The sequence below is a fragment of the Ascaphus truei genome, chromosome 6 (genome assembly GCF_040206685.1).
Source record: "Ascaphus truei isolate aAscTru1 chromosome 6, aAscTru1.hap1, whole genome shotgun sequence".
Taxonomy (NCBI): Eukaryota; Metazoa; Chordata; class Amphibia; order Anura; family Ascaphidae; genus Ascaphus; species Ascaphus truei.
This window is the reverse complement of record NC_134488.1, coordinates 56,034,813-56,055,344: the sequence shown is the minus strand read 5'-3', so window position 1 is coordinate 56,055,344 and position 20,532 is coordinate 56,034,813. Positions and strand designations below refer to the sequence as shown.

The window sequence follows — 20,532 nt, the reverse complement described above, 5'->3', positions numbered from 1 at the left end:
CGCGGGATCCATGACAGATTGTTTCTATGGAAACAGTCCTAGGTTGTTATTATCAGCATGAGAAATAGACAAGACTCAAGACAAATAAATTGCTCAGAAGAAAAGGAATTTTCTTTGTTGATCCATTAACCCATTATTGCAAGGATTGAAGCTACCCACTGTAATAGCAAACTTTCCAATATATATTAATTTGTAGAGGTGAAATAGCTAATGCAAGGCCACATTATTATTCCATCAATATACAGCTTTACAATAACTCTTAGTTCTGTTAAGAAATGGGGTTGCCAGGTGCCCTCTCCAAAAATATTGGACACAATGTGTCCTGGAACAGATTTGTATATTTTCTGTGTATTTTTTCTGCCCTCAGGCAACCAGCTCTCCCTAGGGAAAGTTACATGTTTCCCTGTTCTGAAGCAGCCAGTGCTGCTGTGTAATTGCAACATGGTTGTTACAATATAACCTTTTCCACAAGTCACTAGTCGGTTGCCCTGGCAACTTCTCAATGCTCATAGCTTGAGATTGGTTTAGCCTTCTCTCCTTGCCCTTCTCTGTTAATTAGTATGCCCTTTTGGCTTGTTCCTGTCTGGAAGGAAAGTGTGCTTTTTCTTATCATCGGCAGACACAGTGAGTAGATGCATCTTCCACAGCTCCCTTAGAAAGGGATTCCTTTTTACCTTCCCCTCTCAAAAAAGCACCTTCCTCTTACAAAGGCTACTTCTCCTCACAAGAGACATTTCCTACCACAAACTACATGCAAGTGCTTTTATATTTCTGTTAACCCCACTCAATAAAATTGAAGAAAATAGAAGGACTGTGTGCTTTAAAAAGGGGACAAGTTTATGCTACATGGCCCTTCTCACATGCAACAAGTGAGTTTGGCCCAGAATACAATGGTTTAAGGTTCGACACGCTCAAGGCACACACACACCTCTCTCCTCCCCATGCTGTTTCCTTGTCTTCACCCCCAGGCTCCTGACACCACCTCCTGATTGACTGCATTACCCAGCAGCAGCCAATCAGGATGGAGGAAGCTGCCCAGCCACCTAGCAACAACCCTGCTCTCTCCTGCTCAGGGAAATCTCATACCCCTCCAAGCCTGTCACGTCACTATGTCCAGAGAGGTAATACCGGACACATACATGTCCAGTATTACCTCTAATTTTTACTGGACAGTGTCCAAATACATGACAGTCCGGTTCAATACTGGGCACATGGCAACCCTAAAAATCATGTGCGCAATTTTACGTTTAAGAATTAAAAGTCTTACACAGACAGGGTCACAAACGGTATTAAGTGAAAAAAAGGTTGTCATGGGCGACCAGGATTTTTAACACTTTTATACCAGGATCATTCACTTGGCAAAACACAGTAGTGGAATAAAATGTAGTTTATTCGGGTAAACCCTCGTACACACAATTAATACACAAAATACAGACGAAAAACACACTTACTGGGGCTCTGGGGGTGAAAACTAGGCTAAAATAAGTGCAGGGCGCCTGCTTCGGAAGGCTTAAAGGAATATACACTCGGCTTCCTGTTCCTCTTTTCATCTAGAAACTCTACGTTCTAAAACAAGAACTTGGACCTCGCGCCTGACATAGCCTCAGCTAGACAGGCTTTCTTAGCTCCAAAAATGAAGCCGGTTGCACTGCTATTCGTAACAGAGCAACTTTGAAAAGCTGCCTTTGCATCACCGTCCCAAGTCACAGGATCGTCTGGTTCTATAACTGGGGCTTCTCCTTACATACCTTCCGCGGTTCTATGTTCGGCATGGAAGTAGGAGGAGCGACCAATCAGAGCGTGGAAATTCATCCCCGCCAGCCAATAGGAATAGGGGCTCATCCTTTGGCTGATGTCAGAGGAGGGGACGTGCCAAGCAGGCTCGGGATGCCCCATGGGCGGGATATATGAATTGACCAATGGGAAACCCGCCGTCATTCTGCCGCTTCCCCCAATCAATCCATTGCCACCTACTGGGTAGGCTCCACTGAGTCTCACAAACCAGAGGGTCCTCCCCACAAGGGGTCTCTGTTTTATGGACCCAGTACTCAGTCCGGCCACTTAGCACCCCGACACATCTCAATATCCTGTCTCCTCTTTGAACTACAATGTCTATCCAGACTTCTTGGCACCTATATGGATGCCCGGGTTGACTCAATAGACATTTATAGTAAATGCACCAAACATTATAAAACATATTGTAATACTTTATAACTTGGGGAGACCGATATCTATGCAGGACATAGGATTGGGATATCTGGGATAGAAAACCAGGGGTCTGGGGGACACTGGGCAGCCCCAGTGTAATTCAACCCACGTACCAGCAAATCATGCCTGCACGCCGGGGAGAATTAGGGGACTACCGGTATCTTTGGCCCCTGAACTCCTGCAAAAAAATAAATAAAAACAACTGCATTTCGACCCAAATATCCCACCTAAAACTTACACCCAGAAAGTTTCATGAGTCTGGGGTAAAGGGAGCATGAAAAGTTGAAAATCAGGGGACACTTTAACTTTTGCATGTTATGTTACTTGGCCCCTGGCTTATGGTGCTATGTAGCTGCCAGGGACCCCACGGTTTCAGGAGTAACAGAGGGGCTTAACCATTATTGTATAGCCTGGTTACACCCTACCGTCACCAAGGTTATTCTGTGAGCTTAACAATAAACTGTTCTATGCAGTGATTTATCACTATCTGCCACCACAAAGACTAGTAAATATGGTACATTTATTACTATAGTTGTATGTATGTATGTCTTTATTTATATATATAGCGCCATTAATGTTCATAGTGCTTCACAGTAGTAATACACGTGACAATCATATAAATAACAAATAATACAAATAACAGATCATGGGAATAAGTGCTTCAGACATAAAAGTAAAATTTATTTCTTTGTTCTCGTCACGTACTCTTTCCCGCCGCGACCGCTACGTTCTATTCTAAGAACTTGGCCCTGAAAAGTGGTACTCGCGTCTATTTTCTCAGAGCATATTTTTGTCAATTCAAATCTGCCGCTGCAGTCTTGGTGCTTAGAATCTCTTGACCTGATTGGCTGCTAGGTTTCTTATAGGATTTTCAGTCCCATTCACAAAATGCTACATCCAATCAGCGAGTGGTAATTTTCCTACCAGCCTATCACCAAGTTGCCGGTACTCTGAAGCCGGGCCGGCACGGATTTCAATTCTGCTAAGGGGCATATGCCAACCTGGCACCTCTGCCACTTAACATATTGAACCCCACCTAATGTGCCAGCCAGACTCCTCAGTGTCTGGGGATGGGCAAATGGTTGCCGGATAGCCCTTATTCATGTTAGAACGTGGGTACTTGAGTGTAACTCCAGTACTCCGCCCTAACACCTTGGCAACTCTGAGACTTTCAAGCCCGGAACCCGACCAGACACAGTGGCACCAAGCATGGTGGCCATTTGGTCTCGCGGAACCACAGGCTTGGAAATTCCCCAGTTCATATAGAGGGCATATACATATATTATACACTGTTATACACCATGTTCATAAAAATCATACAAAATTCATCTAAGTCCCGCATCCCCTAGGACCTACTGAAAAGATATGCACGTTCATTTTCAGAGCTCCTAGACCTTCCTATAAGAAGTTTTAATAAAAGTTGCTTCAAATAATGGTTAGGTTCATTTTCAGGCTTGCTTCAATTTCCCTATACCGAGTCCGGGGGTTTGGGGCATATACCATGGGGGACTCCCTCTAAACCGGGGACCCCTGACTATACCTGTGTTACACAAATCCCTATGCCCCTTTTTACCTCTCTTGTCTGTGCTGAAGCAGGGACTCCTGGCGGTGAGCTGCAAGAACTTTTCAGGGTAGGAGTTTGACCGGAGTATTGTTCTTCAATGTAGCCGAGAATCTTACCTGATTCCTGGGTACATCTTTGGGGTATCCTGTAAATCGGGAACCCCGCTACATAGCCATAATTTGCAAAGACTTTCTCTGTCAACCCCACCCTGAAACTCGTAGCCTTGCAATTCCTGCTTGCTGGCAATCCTGGAAAGGCAAAAACACAAAAATTATTTATTGTCACATATGTATAGTAATACATACACGACAGCCAGGTCCAAGAGCTGACACTGCAGGACCCCACCACGTGACTCACGGAAAACCAAGAGGGCTTGACCTTTATTAGTGAGCCTGGTTACCCCCTCACCGTCACAGTTCTATCCCACAGAAAGATCAGGGAAACATGTAGCTAGACCAATCACATTTGGATGTCACAGATACATTGCTCTTAGGTGGTAATTCAATACAGTCTGAAGCAGCCACTCGTGCTGTTATCTGCTGAAAACTACAATTGAGGTCAATGGGATTTTTTCGACCGATAACAGCACGATCGGCCGCTTTGGAAAATATTGAATAAGGCCCTTAATCTACCCACAGAAAAAACAGGGCAAGCGTCGGACCACAAACACGTCCCAGATATGTGAAAAAAGACAAAAATATATAGTGCAACACAATATGGTAAAAACAGTGTGCTGAAAAAATATATCTTATGAGGCATCATTAGATGATACACGTATTTCACTTGGGGTTTTTTTTTGTCTTCCTCTTGATCAATATACTGTAAGTGAAAATATAGGATAAAGTATCTGTCGTCTAAATGTAGCATAGGTTGAACTTGATGGACGTACAGTATGTCTTTTTTCAACCTCATCTACTATGTAATTATGTAACAGTAGTGACATGAAAAGAAACACTAACGGAAAAGTCATTCATGCCCCTTACACAAAATATTCAAACAACTACCCTCCACCACTACCACATAGATGATGATGATGACGGATGCCCACTTAACTCTATCTCCTACAGGCATTTTAACTACACATTCTATACAAAGCTAATGAATTCCTCCCTTGAATTACATTTTTGGTGCCAAGAGGGTTAAAGAACTTACCCAATATCAACAGTAGCAAGAAATCTTCAAGGGATAAATCAGGGAATTATACCACACCTATCAGAGATTGTGTTGAAAGAGCAATAGTTTTGTACACCTAACTTAACTGAGAAACAAACATGGTGACTGCTAGGAAGATATTATGGGCCACATTTAACAAAGAGTGCTAAGCTGCAATGTGCCTTACAATTGAGTAAATATGGCCCATTATCTCCTAACACGCAAACCTTCTTAATGACCAGAACATGTTTCATTTCAGGTTATTGAAGAAATTGAGGAGATGATGCAGAATTCTCCGGACCCAGAAGAAGAAGAATTGGATGAGGAGGACAATGATTCTGGAGATCTTTCCTCCCATTCAGACTCTGTCCTCCTACAAGAGATGCAGGCTTTGAGTCAGACCTTTAACAATAACTGGTCAAATGAAGGTGAGGGAAACTGCATGGGGGTGCTTAAACCAAAAACTAATATAGTCAGTCAAACTCTGTGACATCATATGATTTTAGCTTTCTGGGTTCCATCTCAATAGCCATGCAGGACTTGTAACCAAAAACAGAATTGTAACCAATACATAATGATATGGATGTTGACAATTCTACAACATCAAAGCTACCATTACACCATGGCATTGTTTATTTTAGTAGAGAGAAGGTGTGATGGCTCATAAACCTTTCATGTATAATGTACAGTTTATGTAAGTTTCCAAATACATGTCATATGTCTTTATGAAATGACCTGGTGATAACAGGTTTTCAGTAGCAGCTTCTGAAAGCCACAGAGAAAAGAAAGAATTGCCGGCACCAAATCAGTCCTTTACTTTTTCATGTTTTTAATGTTTTAATGTCAACTTTTTTGGCGTACTGCACCATTATCTGTTTGTTTTCTTCTCTTTTTTACATATTGCACTATCATTTGGTGTGAGCCGTTCGTTGACCCCTTCACTGTCTGTTTGCTCAAGGACACTTTTGGGACTTTGCAAGAGACGGTTTGGTCTTTATTCGGATTTATTATTATTTAAAGGACTGATTTGGCGCCGGCAATTCTTTCTTTTTTCTGTGGTTCATTTTCTGACTGTACAGTCAGTATTTGCCAGGCTGCCTGCAATATTTATTTCAAGTATTGTCATTATTTATATTTTTTTAGCGCTGTTTTGCACCGTTTTCGTTAAGCTTCTGAAAGCCCTCAATATAGAATATTAAATACATAAAAATTGTATGAGAACCTCCACATACTACATTATAAGGTTTTGTTTTTTATGGAGAACCACTTTTTCAGTGTGTGACTTTGCTAGGTGGAGTAAAGAAGCCAATACAAATACAGTATATGATCTATTGGCTCATACAAACCTTGGCCCTGACTTAAAATCTATCAAAATATCTAAGAAGTACATTTCAGGAAGTCTTATCAAACATTAACTGCCATTTAAGTAAGTGGCTATTATTAATCCTTTGTAGCTTCCATGCTACTTTCAGCAGGTCTACAGCACATGACCAGCCTAGAGCTGTCAGAATTACTGGACCGGGTTGAACGAGCCATTTGTGATTATTCAGAGGAACTGGTGGAGCAGCTGGCTCGACGGGATGAACTGGAGTTTGAGAAGGAAGTGAAGAATTCCTTTATCACAGCACTGATAGAGGTGCAGAACAAGCAGAAGGAAAACAGGGAGCTAATAAAGAAGAGAAGGAAAGAGAAAGGCTTGAGCCTTCAAAGCAACCGTGTAGAAAAAAATGGGCAGATGCCAATGAAGGTAGTTAACGAATGTATTTACTCGATCCTTAAATTAATGTCCATAAAATCCTCATCAAAATCAGTGCACTGTTATATATTTGTATAAATAACCACATAGTTTAATACCTGTATGCCACATTTCCCCAGACAATGAGTTGCTGCATAAATATATTATAGCCGTACATACACAATGATAACTGATACTTTATAAATAGAACTACATAGCTTACAACTTAAAAAACAAATAGTATAAATGTGCCAACAGAAGGAAAACATTGTCCCATTCAATCTCTCTCAACTTTCTCCCTATTATCTGGGACTAGTAAAGTTGGACTTTGCCAGAAGACAAGATAAACAATACAGTTTTTGAGCCTTAAAGCAGCAGTTAATGCCAATAAATGAACATGTGTGATCAGGCCACAGATAGCTTTCCTGGGGCCCAGGACTAAAGTTTCCACTGGGGCCCCCCACCCACGTGCCGGTGGTCTTGCCAGAACCCCCTGGTTTCTCTTACACTCCCCTCTTCCCATGCACATCCTTGCTCTCTCACCCACTCGATCACCCTTTTCTTTCCCCCTGTCTCTCATTCTCCCATTCCCTCTCTTACACACCACACACCCCACCCTCTTACAACCCTCTCTCAAGCTCCCCCCTATGTATTTCTCTCCCACTCCTCACTCAATAAACCCCCTCCCCAAATACACACAATAAAACCCCCTCTCCAAATACACACACACAAATAAACAAACCCCCCTCTCCAAATACACACACAAACACACACACAATAAAAACCCCTCCCCAAATACCCCCCCACACACACAATAAACCCCCCTCCCAAGTAAGCATACACACACACTAAAGCCCCCTCCCCAAATTTACACACACACAGTAAAACCCCTCCCCAAATACACACACACAATAAAAAACCCTCCCCACACACAATACACAATACAGACACACAAAGGGCAGGGAGGTCGGGCCCCTTGACTGGCCGGGCACGGGACTGTAGTCCCAGCTATCCCCCCCTGTCGGGGGCCAGGTGCGTGATATCTGGTGCGTGATATTCCTGCAGAACTGTGTTATGTTTTACATTGCACATTTACAGAACCGCAGCCTGCCAAATTGATTAAGGACACGTGTTTTTTGTTTTCCCCACTCTGCTATCCATTGTGATAATAATTGGTGGCTCACTTATTTGGTGATAGTGTGGGTAACAGGTGTAAGTGGCTGATCATTTTGTAATCCTATTGTTTTCTTTTTATTGTTGCTTTGGTATCTAACAAAAAGTTGCGTCTGAAAAACAGAACTATGTAAATCTATGCAGCATCATTATACAACCTAGCAACTTTTATTGCACATCACCTTTGTTTGGATCAGCAGTATTAGATACTGTTTCAGAGCCCAATACCGAACATCGCTGTTTGTTTTCATTAATACCTTTAAAGGGGGATTTGGAAACTTACTCTGGTTTGTAAAGGTTATTTATTACACTGCGATAGTGCTAAACTCTCATTAAAGACAATGGGAGATTTCCGTGTGAATTGGATATCATGTTTTGTTTTATGACATCCTATTTATTAGAGGGAAAAGCAGATCCACTTCCACAATGCTTTGTTAAATATTATGTCTCAAAGGACGTGCTGTTCATTTTAGTACCACTTTGAGTATCTTAGATGCTTCTGACCTTCAAACACACCAACAGCTCTCTAATACCTAGCTTAAAAATGAGGGGTTACAAATCTTGTGTTTTGACAAACTGTGTTCTTTCACCTAGCGCTTCAGCATGGAAGGAATCTCTAATATTCTTCAGTCAGGGATCAGACAGACATTTGGAAACTCTGGAAATGACAAACAAGTGAGTATACTTAAAAAAGAAACCAACACATACTGTATGAGGTTGATGATTTCCATAATTTTCCTTCTAAAAGACATGTATGACTAATACAATTTTGGACTAGATTTGGCGAGGCAACAAAATACATTCAAAGTGTGAATTATGTAATGAAAAAAGGAAGGAAAGTAAAAAGATAGTACAAAGTAAGACAGGGGAAGAGAAAAATTAATAACAAAAGCAGAATTTACTTTGAAAAGACATAGCATATAGTATAATTATGCTTGCATAGACACTTGTTATTTAGTAAAATGGAAAGGTTTTGATGTTGGAATAAGATGACACACTTTGTTTAAGACATGGAGTGCTTGGCATTTCTGTTAAGCACATTGATGTGCTGTATATTATCAGTTATAGCTGAACTGCTGAGCTATGAAGCCCATAGACAACTTTACAAAGTGGTACCTTTCATGTTCTGATCTATGTATACTTTCATTTGCCATGTGTGAAAAAGAGATTGCATTATATCTCGCCCGAGGGATCTTATTCCTCATCACTCACAAATGAATATGTTGATATTTCCTTCAATGTGCCTTCTAAATACAATCATTCTGTCACACCACATTTCTGGGACGTTTAAGCGGGTATTAAAGGAGCAATTGAAAAATAAAGTTTTACATTTTGTTTACTAGAATGTAGAAGGGAACTCACAAGTATACACGAGCTTATCAGGCACATCAATTAGCCTATCGTGTCACCTCTGGATGCCCTTGGATGAGCACAATTTTGTTTAACAGGTTTTATAGTCTTTTTTTTTTTGCTTTTTATTTCTAGTATCTAAACACAGTGATACCCTTTGAGAAGAAAGGAACCCCTCCCTCTGTTGAAGACCTTCAGATGCTGACAAACAGTAAGGCTGTTTCCTTGTGTCAAGGGGTTCTATTATAAGTTAACTTGGGTAGCACACAACTCTCAGTTTGTTTATAGAGGATATAGTGTATGGCTACATTATTCTAAGATGAGGTGTCACAATTGTTTACTGCAGCCCAAAAAAGACTGCAGGATAGTTGGAAAATGCTGTCATTTGTATACGTGATTATCAGAATACTGAAATAAGGAAATAGAGTGGCCGAGAGTCGTACTCGACTGAACGGAGAGAGAGAGAAAGAGAGAGAAAGAGAGAGAGAATAAGGAAACAAAATATTGGAGCAGGTGCAGAAATCAACATTCCATGACTAAATCATGATCAGACAATTATATAGTGCTCTAAGCCAGTGTCAAAAAAAGGTCTGGTCCACCTGCCCCACTCTATAGCATGCCATGCTATGGATTCTCAAGCAGGATTTTCCCAACTAAACTGTAATTAACAGCTGCCAAACTCTGAAAAGTCCTTCCCAATAAGCCCGCGTCCATAGTAAGCGTCACATTGCGAGCGACGTCGTGAGCGCCGCACACAAAAGCCTGTAAGGCAATGCACACGGCCATAGAGCGTGTGCGAGCACTAGCACGACAGCGTAACTCATTTTTCGCGAGACAAAATCAACGGCAGGATCATAGACATGGTTCAGCCACGGGCACACACCCAAGCATTGAATTGGAGCTGTTCTTGGTCACATCTCCTCCTGCAGACCCCAGAGGCCACAGATCCCCTGTGCAGCAGGCACGCGTGACGTCACGCGTTCTGTCGTGCACTCCTACTATTTACAAGCCCTGATTCTCAGTGACAGCACTGGTACTGCATCACTAGAGCCACCTTGGAGTATTTATCAAATAAAAAAAAGACAGTGAGATGGGGGCCTGTGCCCCTAAAGGCCGTGGGCCTCAGTGGCTTGCACCAGCTGCCCAGTCTAATTTCCTGCCCCCCCCCCCTAAGCACAGAGTAGAGCAGTGCTATTTTAGAACATATACAGCAAGATTTCAATTATACTCACTAGAAAATGTATTTATTTAAAAAAACTTTACCATGTTAAACGTCTTGTTTCCAGGTATGTCACTGGATATAATACAAGGAGACAGACAATCCAATCATCATTTACAGTGTATAAAAAGGCAGAATGGAGATTTTTTTCTGATGGAGTCATTCCTAAGCCATGGAGACCAATATGAAAATAAATAACAGCCTGCTTCTCTCACTGCTACATCGTTCTCATATATATCAAATAGTTAACAAAAAATATTTATCTTATTTTCCTATGTACTGTATGAATTTAGATCCCTCCACTTTTATTACCACAATATATATGAACCCAAATGTTGGACTCCCATCATCATACCTCTGAGGAAGGGCACGGTGGGAGCCGAAGGTCCAGATCCACAAAGCTACTTTATTGACTTACTGTAACTAGACATCAACTTAAGTTAATGCATCGTTAAGTGCTAAGAGGTATTTTCAAAGCTCTCAAACACATTGTTAAGTGCTGTTTGAGCCATAACAGACCCATTGGTTAGCTTTAACTGATGGTAGTGCCAATGGTAGGCAAAATAGGTGTTCCCTGTAACAATGCATATCCATAGAGCTCTGTTATAGTTAACACAGGGATTTAATAAAGCCTTAGTTTGGTCATACCTAAAGGTGGAGTTATCTCCCTCCAGAGCCTGAAATATGGAAGAGAGAGAGAGTGAAAGTTTTGATAATTTAAATGGTTTTGTGATAGGCATATACAGTAGAAACGGCATGAGCAAATGTGAGCATATTTGCAATTTCTGTACATAATGTAAAGCATTAGGAGAATTCAATGGCCAAAAATATCCATTATAATAGTATGTAGTCATTTACACTTATCCAGGACCATATTCACTTTGCCTACTCTCTATACTGGGTGCCTTATACAGGTATGGTCATGTAATGGTTGCTGCCCGTACATTGACAAGAGTGTTATAAATAAGAAGGACATTCTGTAACAATAATATCATATATTCTTTTCCTCAGTACTTTTTGCCATGAAGGAGGACAGTGAAAAGGTTCCAATGTTGCTAACTGACTACATTTTAAAAGGTAAATTCACTTGTTCTGTTTGATCCTACTTCTGATTTTGACCCTGAACAACTTACCAGTTTATGCCAGGTTACACATTTGATATTCATTATTTTTATTGAAATTAGATTTAGTTGAATTTAATCTGCATTTGCTCAGAAGGATATTAGGGCTACTTTAGGAAACATATAGCATGTGTGATTCCTTTAAAATGAATGAAAGGGGAAAAATGTGAACTATGTATTGATATCAATTGCATTCCTAGATATATTCCACCAGTCTTTAAATGAAAACTGTACTTATTTTTTCACTGTGAAAACAATATTGGGTTTTTTTTCATTTAAGTTAAATGTTGTCAAATTAATTGTGATCAGATACCTACTGTCACAAACTGCACACCTGTGAGCACGTGACTTGTGTATGTAACAAGGGTTAATACCCACAGCTATCCAGCTGACCCAATTATTTCTCCCATAAAGCCCAAGACAATACTTATTACATTTTAATATACAAAAGTAGTTTAGTGGTTAGTTACAGAAAATATAAATGTTACAAGAACATACAATGTATTAAATGCAGAGTTTCATAAAATAACAGGGTAAAACAGAGAACCTATACGTTACCAACGCACAACATCAGTTCCTTCCCAAAAGAGATCATTTTGGAGTTTGGAATATGAGAATTCATGTGTCTTATTGGCATAAAACACACCTCTTGTTGAATTCCAATTTCATATTTCAAATGGATGTTTTTTATCCTAAAATACTTGCATTGGGTACATAATAAGCCCACCTTCTTGGACATGTCATTAACCCCCCTATCAATCTCTAATGACATTTTAAGGCTGGGGGAGAGAAAATAGTTATTTTTTTTACTTGAAAATGCCTGAGTATAAAAATATCCCATAACTTTCTTTCTATAACCCCTAGAATGATGGGACCTGCATCAATGTGTTCGGCTGATCAAAATGTACGTTTACACATCTATTTTGATATGACCATTTCCATCTTTGATGGACAAATGGATATCTTACGTATGCAGCCTAACTACAGTAGTACAGCATCTTTGGAATCAATTGAAACAGCTGAACGTGCTGGTCAGAAATATATATTTCACATCCTTGTTAATCCTATCAAATCCCAAATATCTTATATTTAGTAAATGTGTAAGGAAAATGCTAAATTTTCTTTATGTCACCTGCACATCTGGCTGGTGGAATTGTACGACTCCTTTGAAATTGCGTTTAAATTACATAAACATGTTCTGGTTACTCCCACTGTCAACAAGGGTTGTGGGTTTATGATTTTAATCACCCCACACTCCCAGAACAGGTCACACTATGATAACCCCACTTTTAGACAAACACAGACAATAGGCCAGGTCATTCGTACTTGATCCCATAAGATGAAACATGTATTTTAAAGATGTAACTTGTAACTCAAATTGACCTTTTGTGTGCTGAAGTGATGGATCACTGAATATAGGTAGGGCTTATCATCACACCTACTATCCTACTGTACATGTATCTGTTTGGTTAATGATGACATTGTCCTTACTTAATAAACAAAGAACAAAAGAAAAACAACATGCTTAGCACTGGAATCTGCATGTAAATTAAACAATATCAGCATGAAAAAGACTATATAAAAATAGTAAAACACAGTTAAACATTTGGGTATTATGGAAACCTTAAAGACTAAATCAAAGTCTCGCAAAGTGAAAGGGGCTTTTTTTATATCTGCCAAAGTGGCCAATTGGGCTATTTTCGGCCAAAATTGACATTAAAAAAAAAGTCGGTAATGACTTGATCAGCCACTTCGGGCATATAGAATAAGCCCCTTAAAATTAATTAAATATTCTAAATATCCCACTGCCATAAGTTCACTTTGGTCTGTAGCAGGGATGATCTTCAAAACCATTAGGTGCTATTAGCCAGAAATACTAATATATTTCTTAGGTTAAGTACTGAATGCATTTTAGTCAACCAGGAAAATGTTTGGAGATATACTGTGCACCGCATTTCCAAGTATAGTTAGGGATACAACATAGAGAGGCATACATTAATATACATAATCAGCAGTTACTGTCACGTTAAAAGTAAGATAGAACAGGAGGAGTCAGGTAAATCACTATAGTATTATTAATGTTCTCTTCATTAAATAAATAATGGCCAACTTTGATAAATAAGGAGAAACTTAACAGATCTTTGTTGGATGAGCTTAGTTGCAGAAATAAGGCTGATTATAGGTTCCAATAGTTACTGTATGTAAGTTATTTTGAACATTTTAAAAAACTTGGGAAAAATGATAAACATTACAACTGGCTTTCGAGGGTTGTCATATGAAGTCACAAAAAGAGCCATTCAAATCGAAATCTGTTAAATACAGTAGGTTTTTTGGTAACCAAAAGGCCAAAGTCTAGCTGGAAAGTTAAATTATAAGGGATATAACATTTAATAAAAACTAAAGCAAAAAATAAAACTTTAAGAGGCCAGGGAGAAATCTGATTGCCAATATTAGAAGTCGGGAAGGAATTTATTTTTCCCCTTATGAGACATAATTGGATAATGTTTCACTGGGGTTTTTTGTTCGCCTTACTCTGGATCAATATCCTCTGGATCAATATACTGTAACTACAAATATTGGATAAGCTAAAAGTATAGGGCATAGACAGCACCGTAAGAATTAACGAATCTATGCAAAAGAGCGATAGTAGTGGAGCGCGAACAAGAGAGGGACCCTAAACCCTCAAAAATAACTACACAAAAATCCAACTAGGTGTCGCTTGGATATGCTACATTTTTTTTACTTGGTTACAAAGTCATAACAGAAAACACTGAGGATTGAACAGTGAATGCACGGTATCAATATATGCAAACATGCACGAATTAGATAATATATGGGAATAACCCGAAGACACAGTGCATCAAAAAAACGTGTGTACAATAACTGAAGGGATGTATTCACATATGGTAGAAAAAATACGTGGAGTGATCGATAAATTCACTTACAGTATACTCATAAATAATAGAACTCGTACAAAGGATGTAAGTTCTATTGTTATTGCAATAACTTGATTTGATAAAGCAATTCCATGTGGCTTTGAACTAACTTATGAGGTCAAAGTCCATGAGTATTTATAAATGACTAGGTAAGTAGTTTTGATGAAAGGGAGTTGAATTAATGTAACATATCCATACGGTATACATTCAATATATCTAAGATAGAGGCTGAGTTCTGCCACTAGAGAAACCTGATGTAAAACCAGCCCTGATTCTTGTCAATCCGATGCACAAAATGCAATAAACAATTGTCACAGTCCACAATATGATAAAACAAAATCCATTGTAAAAGGGACTGTTGAGGTACTCACGGGATCACAATGATAGTGGACTTATAGCGTGCTCCTGCCGTGAAAATGATATAAAGCTGCAAAAACGGAGTCAAAGAGCCAGCAAGGCGCAAAACGTGTACAGTAAAAGTGTTTTCTTACCCTGTTTTACAGATGTGCCAATACATTTTTCTAAATATTGCTGGTTCAAGCCCTTGGTTTTTCACATTGCTGTGCACCGCCTCTCCGTTTTTGCTGCCAAACAAACATGAATAAGGATAAAACAGAGCACAGATATTGGCCCAAAACGATACACATTCTGCAAAAGGGAAACACTACACAAAAATACAGGTGAACAAAAAGGAGGAGTTAGGGGAGGGAAAAAAGGAGGAAGGGGAAAAAAGGGAAAGCAAGGGGGGAAAAGGAAGAAGTACAGTGAAAAGCAAGGGGGGCAACATTTCAGGGGGGTGAGCCCCATCTTCTGGCCTTTTCCCACAAAATAGGGAGGTCTATGGTACTTCCCTTGTGACCCTCAGTAAGAACCTCCCTTGTAAGCAAAAAACACAGATATAAAATGGGTGTAGTCCCAACAACGTTAAACCAATTGCACAATGTATGGCCTGTGTAATAGCCCAAGAAAGAAGTACGCACTTAAGGGCAAAATGGTGTTACACAAAGCTCCAAAGCTTGGGCTCGAAAAGCTGACAAAGTGCAGAACAAACGTTCAAAATAGCTGGAGAGCTAAGAAGAAAAGCGTCCTCAATACTAACTATTCAGCACAAGGGGTAACGTTACGTGAAGCAGGAACAGAATCGAATAGCTGAAAGTTCAGAGTAATCTGGAGTAGGGTTCTAATTGAGGGTCTCAAGGGAAGAGAAGGGGCACACCCTCCGAAACATTGTCCTCCTTGATTTTCCCTGTACTGTTCCCTTTCCCCCCCCCCCTTCCTTTCCCTTTTTTCCGTCCCCCTCCCTCCTCCTTTTTGTATTTTTGTGCAGTATTTCCCTTTTGCAGACTGTGTTCTGTTTTGGACCATTATCTGTGTTTATACACTGCGCTCTAATTTATCCTTATCCATGTATGTTTGCACACAGTATATTGATACCGTGCATTCACTGTTCATTCCTCAGTGTTTTCTGTTATGACTTTGTAACTAAGTAAAAAATATTTTGGCATATCTAAGCAACACTTATTCATTATTTACCTCTGAGTGCTGGGAACCCAGTTGGATTTTTGTGTAAATATGCAGTAGGATAAGCATCTGTCATCTAAATTTAACATAGCTTCAACTTGATGGAGATATGTCATTTTCAACCCCATCTACCATGTAATTTTTTTTAGTTCAGTAGTGTTGTAAATTATCATTAATACATTATTTAACCTCTGTAACTCTGCAGTGGCCTGCATTGCACTGAGTAGTACTGAATTCAAATAAAAATAGCTGTAATTGCAAGATGAATTTGATATTCTATTGCAAGCAGAAAATAAGAAAATACATGAAAATGTAAAAAAAAAAAAAAATAGGGGATACGGAGGCTTATGCAGAGACGTTAGAGAATGGAAATCGCGCCATGTTTTGGGCAAGAAACTCGGCAGAAAAGCATTTCCTGCCGAGAACATGGCGAGATTCCTAAAATCCGCCAGAACAGTTTTCGTAACTTTAAAATTCGCCAAACACGTGGCGGGAACCTTTAACTCGCCATGTTGATATACCGTGAAATTCCAGTAGCACCGATGCGCTTGAACGCGCCATTCTGTGCCATAATATGGCGAGTTTCAGGTCGCCAACAAAAATTGGCTGTAGAGCTCGCGTCACGGCGTGGCGAGTTTAACGCAAATCGAAACTCGCCAACATTATCAACATGTCTCAAAGGAGGTAACGCCGTTTCCTGCATACGCCCATAATTAACGCCAATTCTGTGGCTATTTTATTGCCGTTTTCCCATTCACTCATGTTGCTCTCTGCATAAGCCCCACGGTGCGCTATCTTTAAAATCAGAAATTCTATTAATCTTGGTCAGTAACCTCTTAGATCTTATGAATAGAAATGAAACAAACTTGAAAGTTCTGCGATGATTAAGTTGCAAATCCAGCTAAATTGATCTAAGTATCACCATTGGGGTAATGAGCAGCAGAGGTTTCCATGGAAACACTCTACTTTAGACTTTGGGCCATTTAAAAGAAAAAATCTTATCAAATAAAAAACAGCTAAGGAACAAAGAGAAAACAAAGTTGGTAATCTGCCTTAAACGGTATCATACTGAGCTACCATTCAAGATAGATCAGTCTGTCGTGGAAATGCAACTTTACGAGTAGTTAATCAAGAAACATTACCATATTTTGCAGGAAATGGTTGCGAAAAATCACATAATAAACCCAACACTACCATATAGTAGCTAAGCAAAGATAATCACAAGCAAATTGCTTATTTGCTAGAAAATCATCAGCACACAAAAAAGCCAAAGATTTTAAATTGTGAATTAATTCGAAAAGTTATACTTTAGACCGTAAAAATGTTCATTCTATCACACTGTGCACTGACACATTACATTTCCATTGAACAGGTAGTAACATGGTACAAAACATGTACTGTATAAGACTTGGAAGTCTCCTGATGTTGTGTATTGCAGCTGTTTTGCTGGATATCTTACTTTCTTAAGAAAAGAATAGGAAAAGTGGAGATGTTAGGATTATCTTTTGAAGTGATCACATATACAGTCCTGTATTCTTTAAGTACTTTGTAATAATGTCTGTGACTTTTGTCAGAAAATTTGTCGCACAATGATATTTTTCTCCTTTTTTTCTTTAGTGCTGTGTCCAACCTAACGTGTGCCGCGGAAAAGGAACCACAGAACATTTCTTGTCATCGTACCAGTTCTGCATGGCATAACAAATCTTCCAAATGTACATTTAAAACCGCATAGCATTAATCCAAATTACAGGCAGGCACAGTTCATCATTTCCTGTTGCTTTCTCGCCCTTTTAATCCCTTCAGCTCGGACAAACATTTTCTTTAATTAACTGTTAATTAATCTGGAATTAGAACTAATATTTGTTGTCTTTTCACATGTGACTGCAATGATAAAAGATCCTTGCAGGAGTTGATCGGACATGATATAGGATATACTTACTACGCTGCCTTCTACCATAAGACACCTCTACGGAGCTGGAAGACACTGTACAGCCCATTAATGTTAATGGCAGAAGACTGCTTAGTAAATATGGCCCATAATGTTGCTCTTATAGGTTTAATAGCACTTTCAAAGATATCATCTGATGATACTTGGAGATAAAAGTTTGCAGAGGCATACAGTGTGTACAAACCTGGTTCCCAGGTTCGAAATCCTGACAAAGCTCAATAAGCCTTTCATCCTTCGGAGATAGATATTCTGACCAAGTAATGTGTACATTTAAAAGCTGTAAAATACATTGACTGAAAAGTGACAGATACGAAAAATAAGAAGCAATGCAACTACTCAATTCCTGCAGTGTGCTATTGCTGTAATAACTGGGGGGGAAGGAATGATTTACTGAATGCATGTGTGGAAGTCGAGTGGCTCTACTGAGTGCTCTTGATTTTATTTGCAGCTAGCTAACATGCAAGTATGAGGACTGGGAGAGTCTGCATATTGTATTATTGATTCACCCTCAGATACTGTACATGTGGTATCAGACTAATTTTGCAAATAAACTTTCATGTAATTACAGTTAGTCCTGTCTCTTTGGCAGAGAGGGAACCGTGTCTAGTAGAAATCAGCTGACCCTCATCCTAAAATGTGAATGTGATGTGTAGCTCATATATAATAGATATTGACAACAAACAAGGACCCTTTGTCCCAACTGGTCTGTCTGTTTCCCATAGTAACATTATAACGCTTGATGATCTTTAGTTTGCTTTACACCTACTGTACCTAAGCCCATAACATTAATTGTTTCAGCCATCTCAGCTAGGAATCTGTTCTGTGCATTCACTACCCAATCAATGAAGGAGTATTTTCCTCTAAGTCAATCTTCCCTCCTGCATTTTTCTTATATCCTTGAGGCATTAAAATGTTTTACTCAAGTTCCCCCCTCTCCTACTTTCCCCTTTACGCTTTAAGGTACCTGAACTTTACTAAACTTTCAAGATAAAGTATTACTGTAAAAACTGTGTTACAATACCAAATAATTAGCTTTAATGAAAGCCTAATGTTCATTTTATGTATCAATCAAACCCATAGAGGACACTATTCATTGACAGGATGTTGATGATAATAATAATACAGCAATATAGTACCTCAAGAAATAGAGGATAGATGGTTAATGAAGCTTCCTGACACATGATATACGTTAGGCTACGTCCCCGCCAGCGCTGAGCGGGCTGCGCTTGCCATGTTAACTTACATATATATAAATATGTAAGTTCCCGCTCACGCGGTGCGAGCGGCGCTCGTGTGTGGGCACACACGCTGACCCGCTTTTGGTGCTTACCAAAACAAAAAAACTATACTTCCCCACGCACTCAGCTGGCCCACAATGCCGTCCCCCTCTCCCCCTCCCCCCCCCCCCGCGCGCTTTCATAAATCGGAGGACACCCGGTGCTCATGCTTCGAGCGCTCTCCAAGCATGAGCGCGCTCAGCGCCAGCGGGGACTCAGCCTTAGAAGAGTGTACATTACATTATATTAGAATGTCTTGCAGTATATTAGATCATGATAGCAAAATACATTTGATGTAGTGAATTAGTGATTATTGTGTAATAATATCAGTAATAGATCAAATGCTATTTTGCACTTTCCAAAAGTTCTTCTGCACATTTGAAAGGTTGTTATTTGCATTCCATAATTAAAACTCCATTAGCTGAGTAGTATACTCTTCCATTCCTTAATATCCTTCACAAATGTTGTAAGTAAAAAATATAGACAAGTCTAAATTTCGGGATGTTGGTGGTTTAGTAGTAATGCCCTGTTTCTCTCCATCTGAAAAGCATTTTTGATTTTGCTGCTTTTTATTTTGACCAGCACCACTTACTCAGCTTTTTGTTCATACAGTAATCAAAGTGATATATACGCATACCAGTATTTCAAATCTCATACTAACATTTTATTATTATTATTATCATTGTTTGGTATTTTTATTGTAATACCACATTTTGTGCTCAGGCGTTGCACTCCTAAAAGTTTATTAACTGCTTTGAGCCAGAGGGAACTGCAACAAATAGGAAAGCAGATCCCTCTGGCAGCGAAGGGGTTAAATAAAATAGAATAACTGCAGAAATAGGAATGAGGATACAATTGACATATTTTATTGATAGAAAAAGTCTTGTCATAGGAGGGACTGCTTTTTTATTTATTTTTAACAAGCAATACAGTCCATCACACTTTAGTGAATATGCTTGTATGGCTTTTGCAGCTTATGCAGCGGAGTTGTGCAGATATGCCTTAGTTCAGTTCACAAATCCTCATATTTGTCAAAAGGTTTATGTGAATTCTAGGTACAGTAAGTGTTCACAAGGTAAAAAATGTGAACATCTCATTTGTTTATTCTAATGTGAATTGGCTATATTTTGTTTAAAAAAACTAACAAACAAAAAAACCCTGAAATATTTGTAAACTTTGAGGTTAAGTGCACTAAATAATGACGATTCTGTCTTGTTAGGAGAGGCACTCACTCCAAATACTGTACCATGCTAAAAGCTTCACTAGAGCATTTATTATTATAGTGCAACCACCCAACATTCTATTTATATGCAAACTAGGAGCTGTCA

At 39.3% G+C, this 20,532-nt stretch overlaps 1 protein-coding gene across 4 annotated transcripts in view; it reads left to right on the top strand.

The window, feature by feature from the left end:
• FEZ1 (fasciculation and elongation protein zeta 1) overlaps nucleotides 1–19,629 on the top strand; it is a 72,574-nt gene extending 52,945 nt beyond the window's left edge. The window contains exons 5-11 of one of the 4 annotated variants that reach the window (XM_075604334.1): nucleotides 5,184–5,352; nucleotides 6,379–6,671; nucleotides 8,427–8,507; nucleotides 9,318–9,393; nucleotides 11,413–11,478; nucleotides 12,387–12,426; nucleotides 17,597–19,629. In XM_075604334.1, the coding sequence (XP_075460449.1) occupies nucleotides 5,184–5,352; nucleotides 6,379–6,671; nucleotides 8,427–8,507; nucleotides 9,318–9,393; nucleotides 11,413–11,478; nucleotides 12,387–12,391 (690 nt within the window). In that variant the 3' untranslated portion in view covers nucleotides 12,392–12,426; nucleotides 17,597–19,629. Of the gene's footprint in view, nucleotides 1–5,183; nucleotides 5,353–6,378; nucleotides 6,672–8,426; nucleotides 8,508–9,317; nucleotides 9,394–11,412; nucleotides 11,517–12,386; nucleotides 12,427–17,596 lie in introns of those variants that run through there. The other 3 variants (XM_075604332.1, XM_075604335.1, XM_075604333.1) reach the window with 3 other exon arrangements.
• Nucleotides 19,630–20,532: the final 903 nt, after the last annotated feature.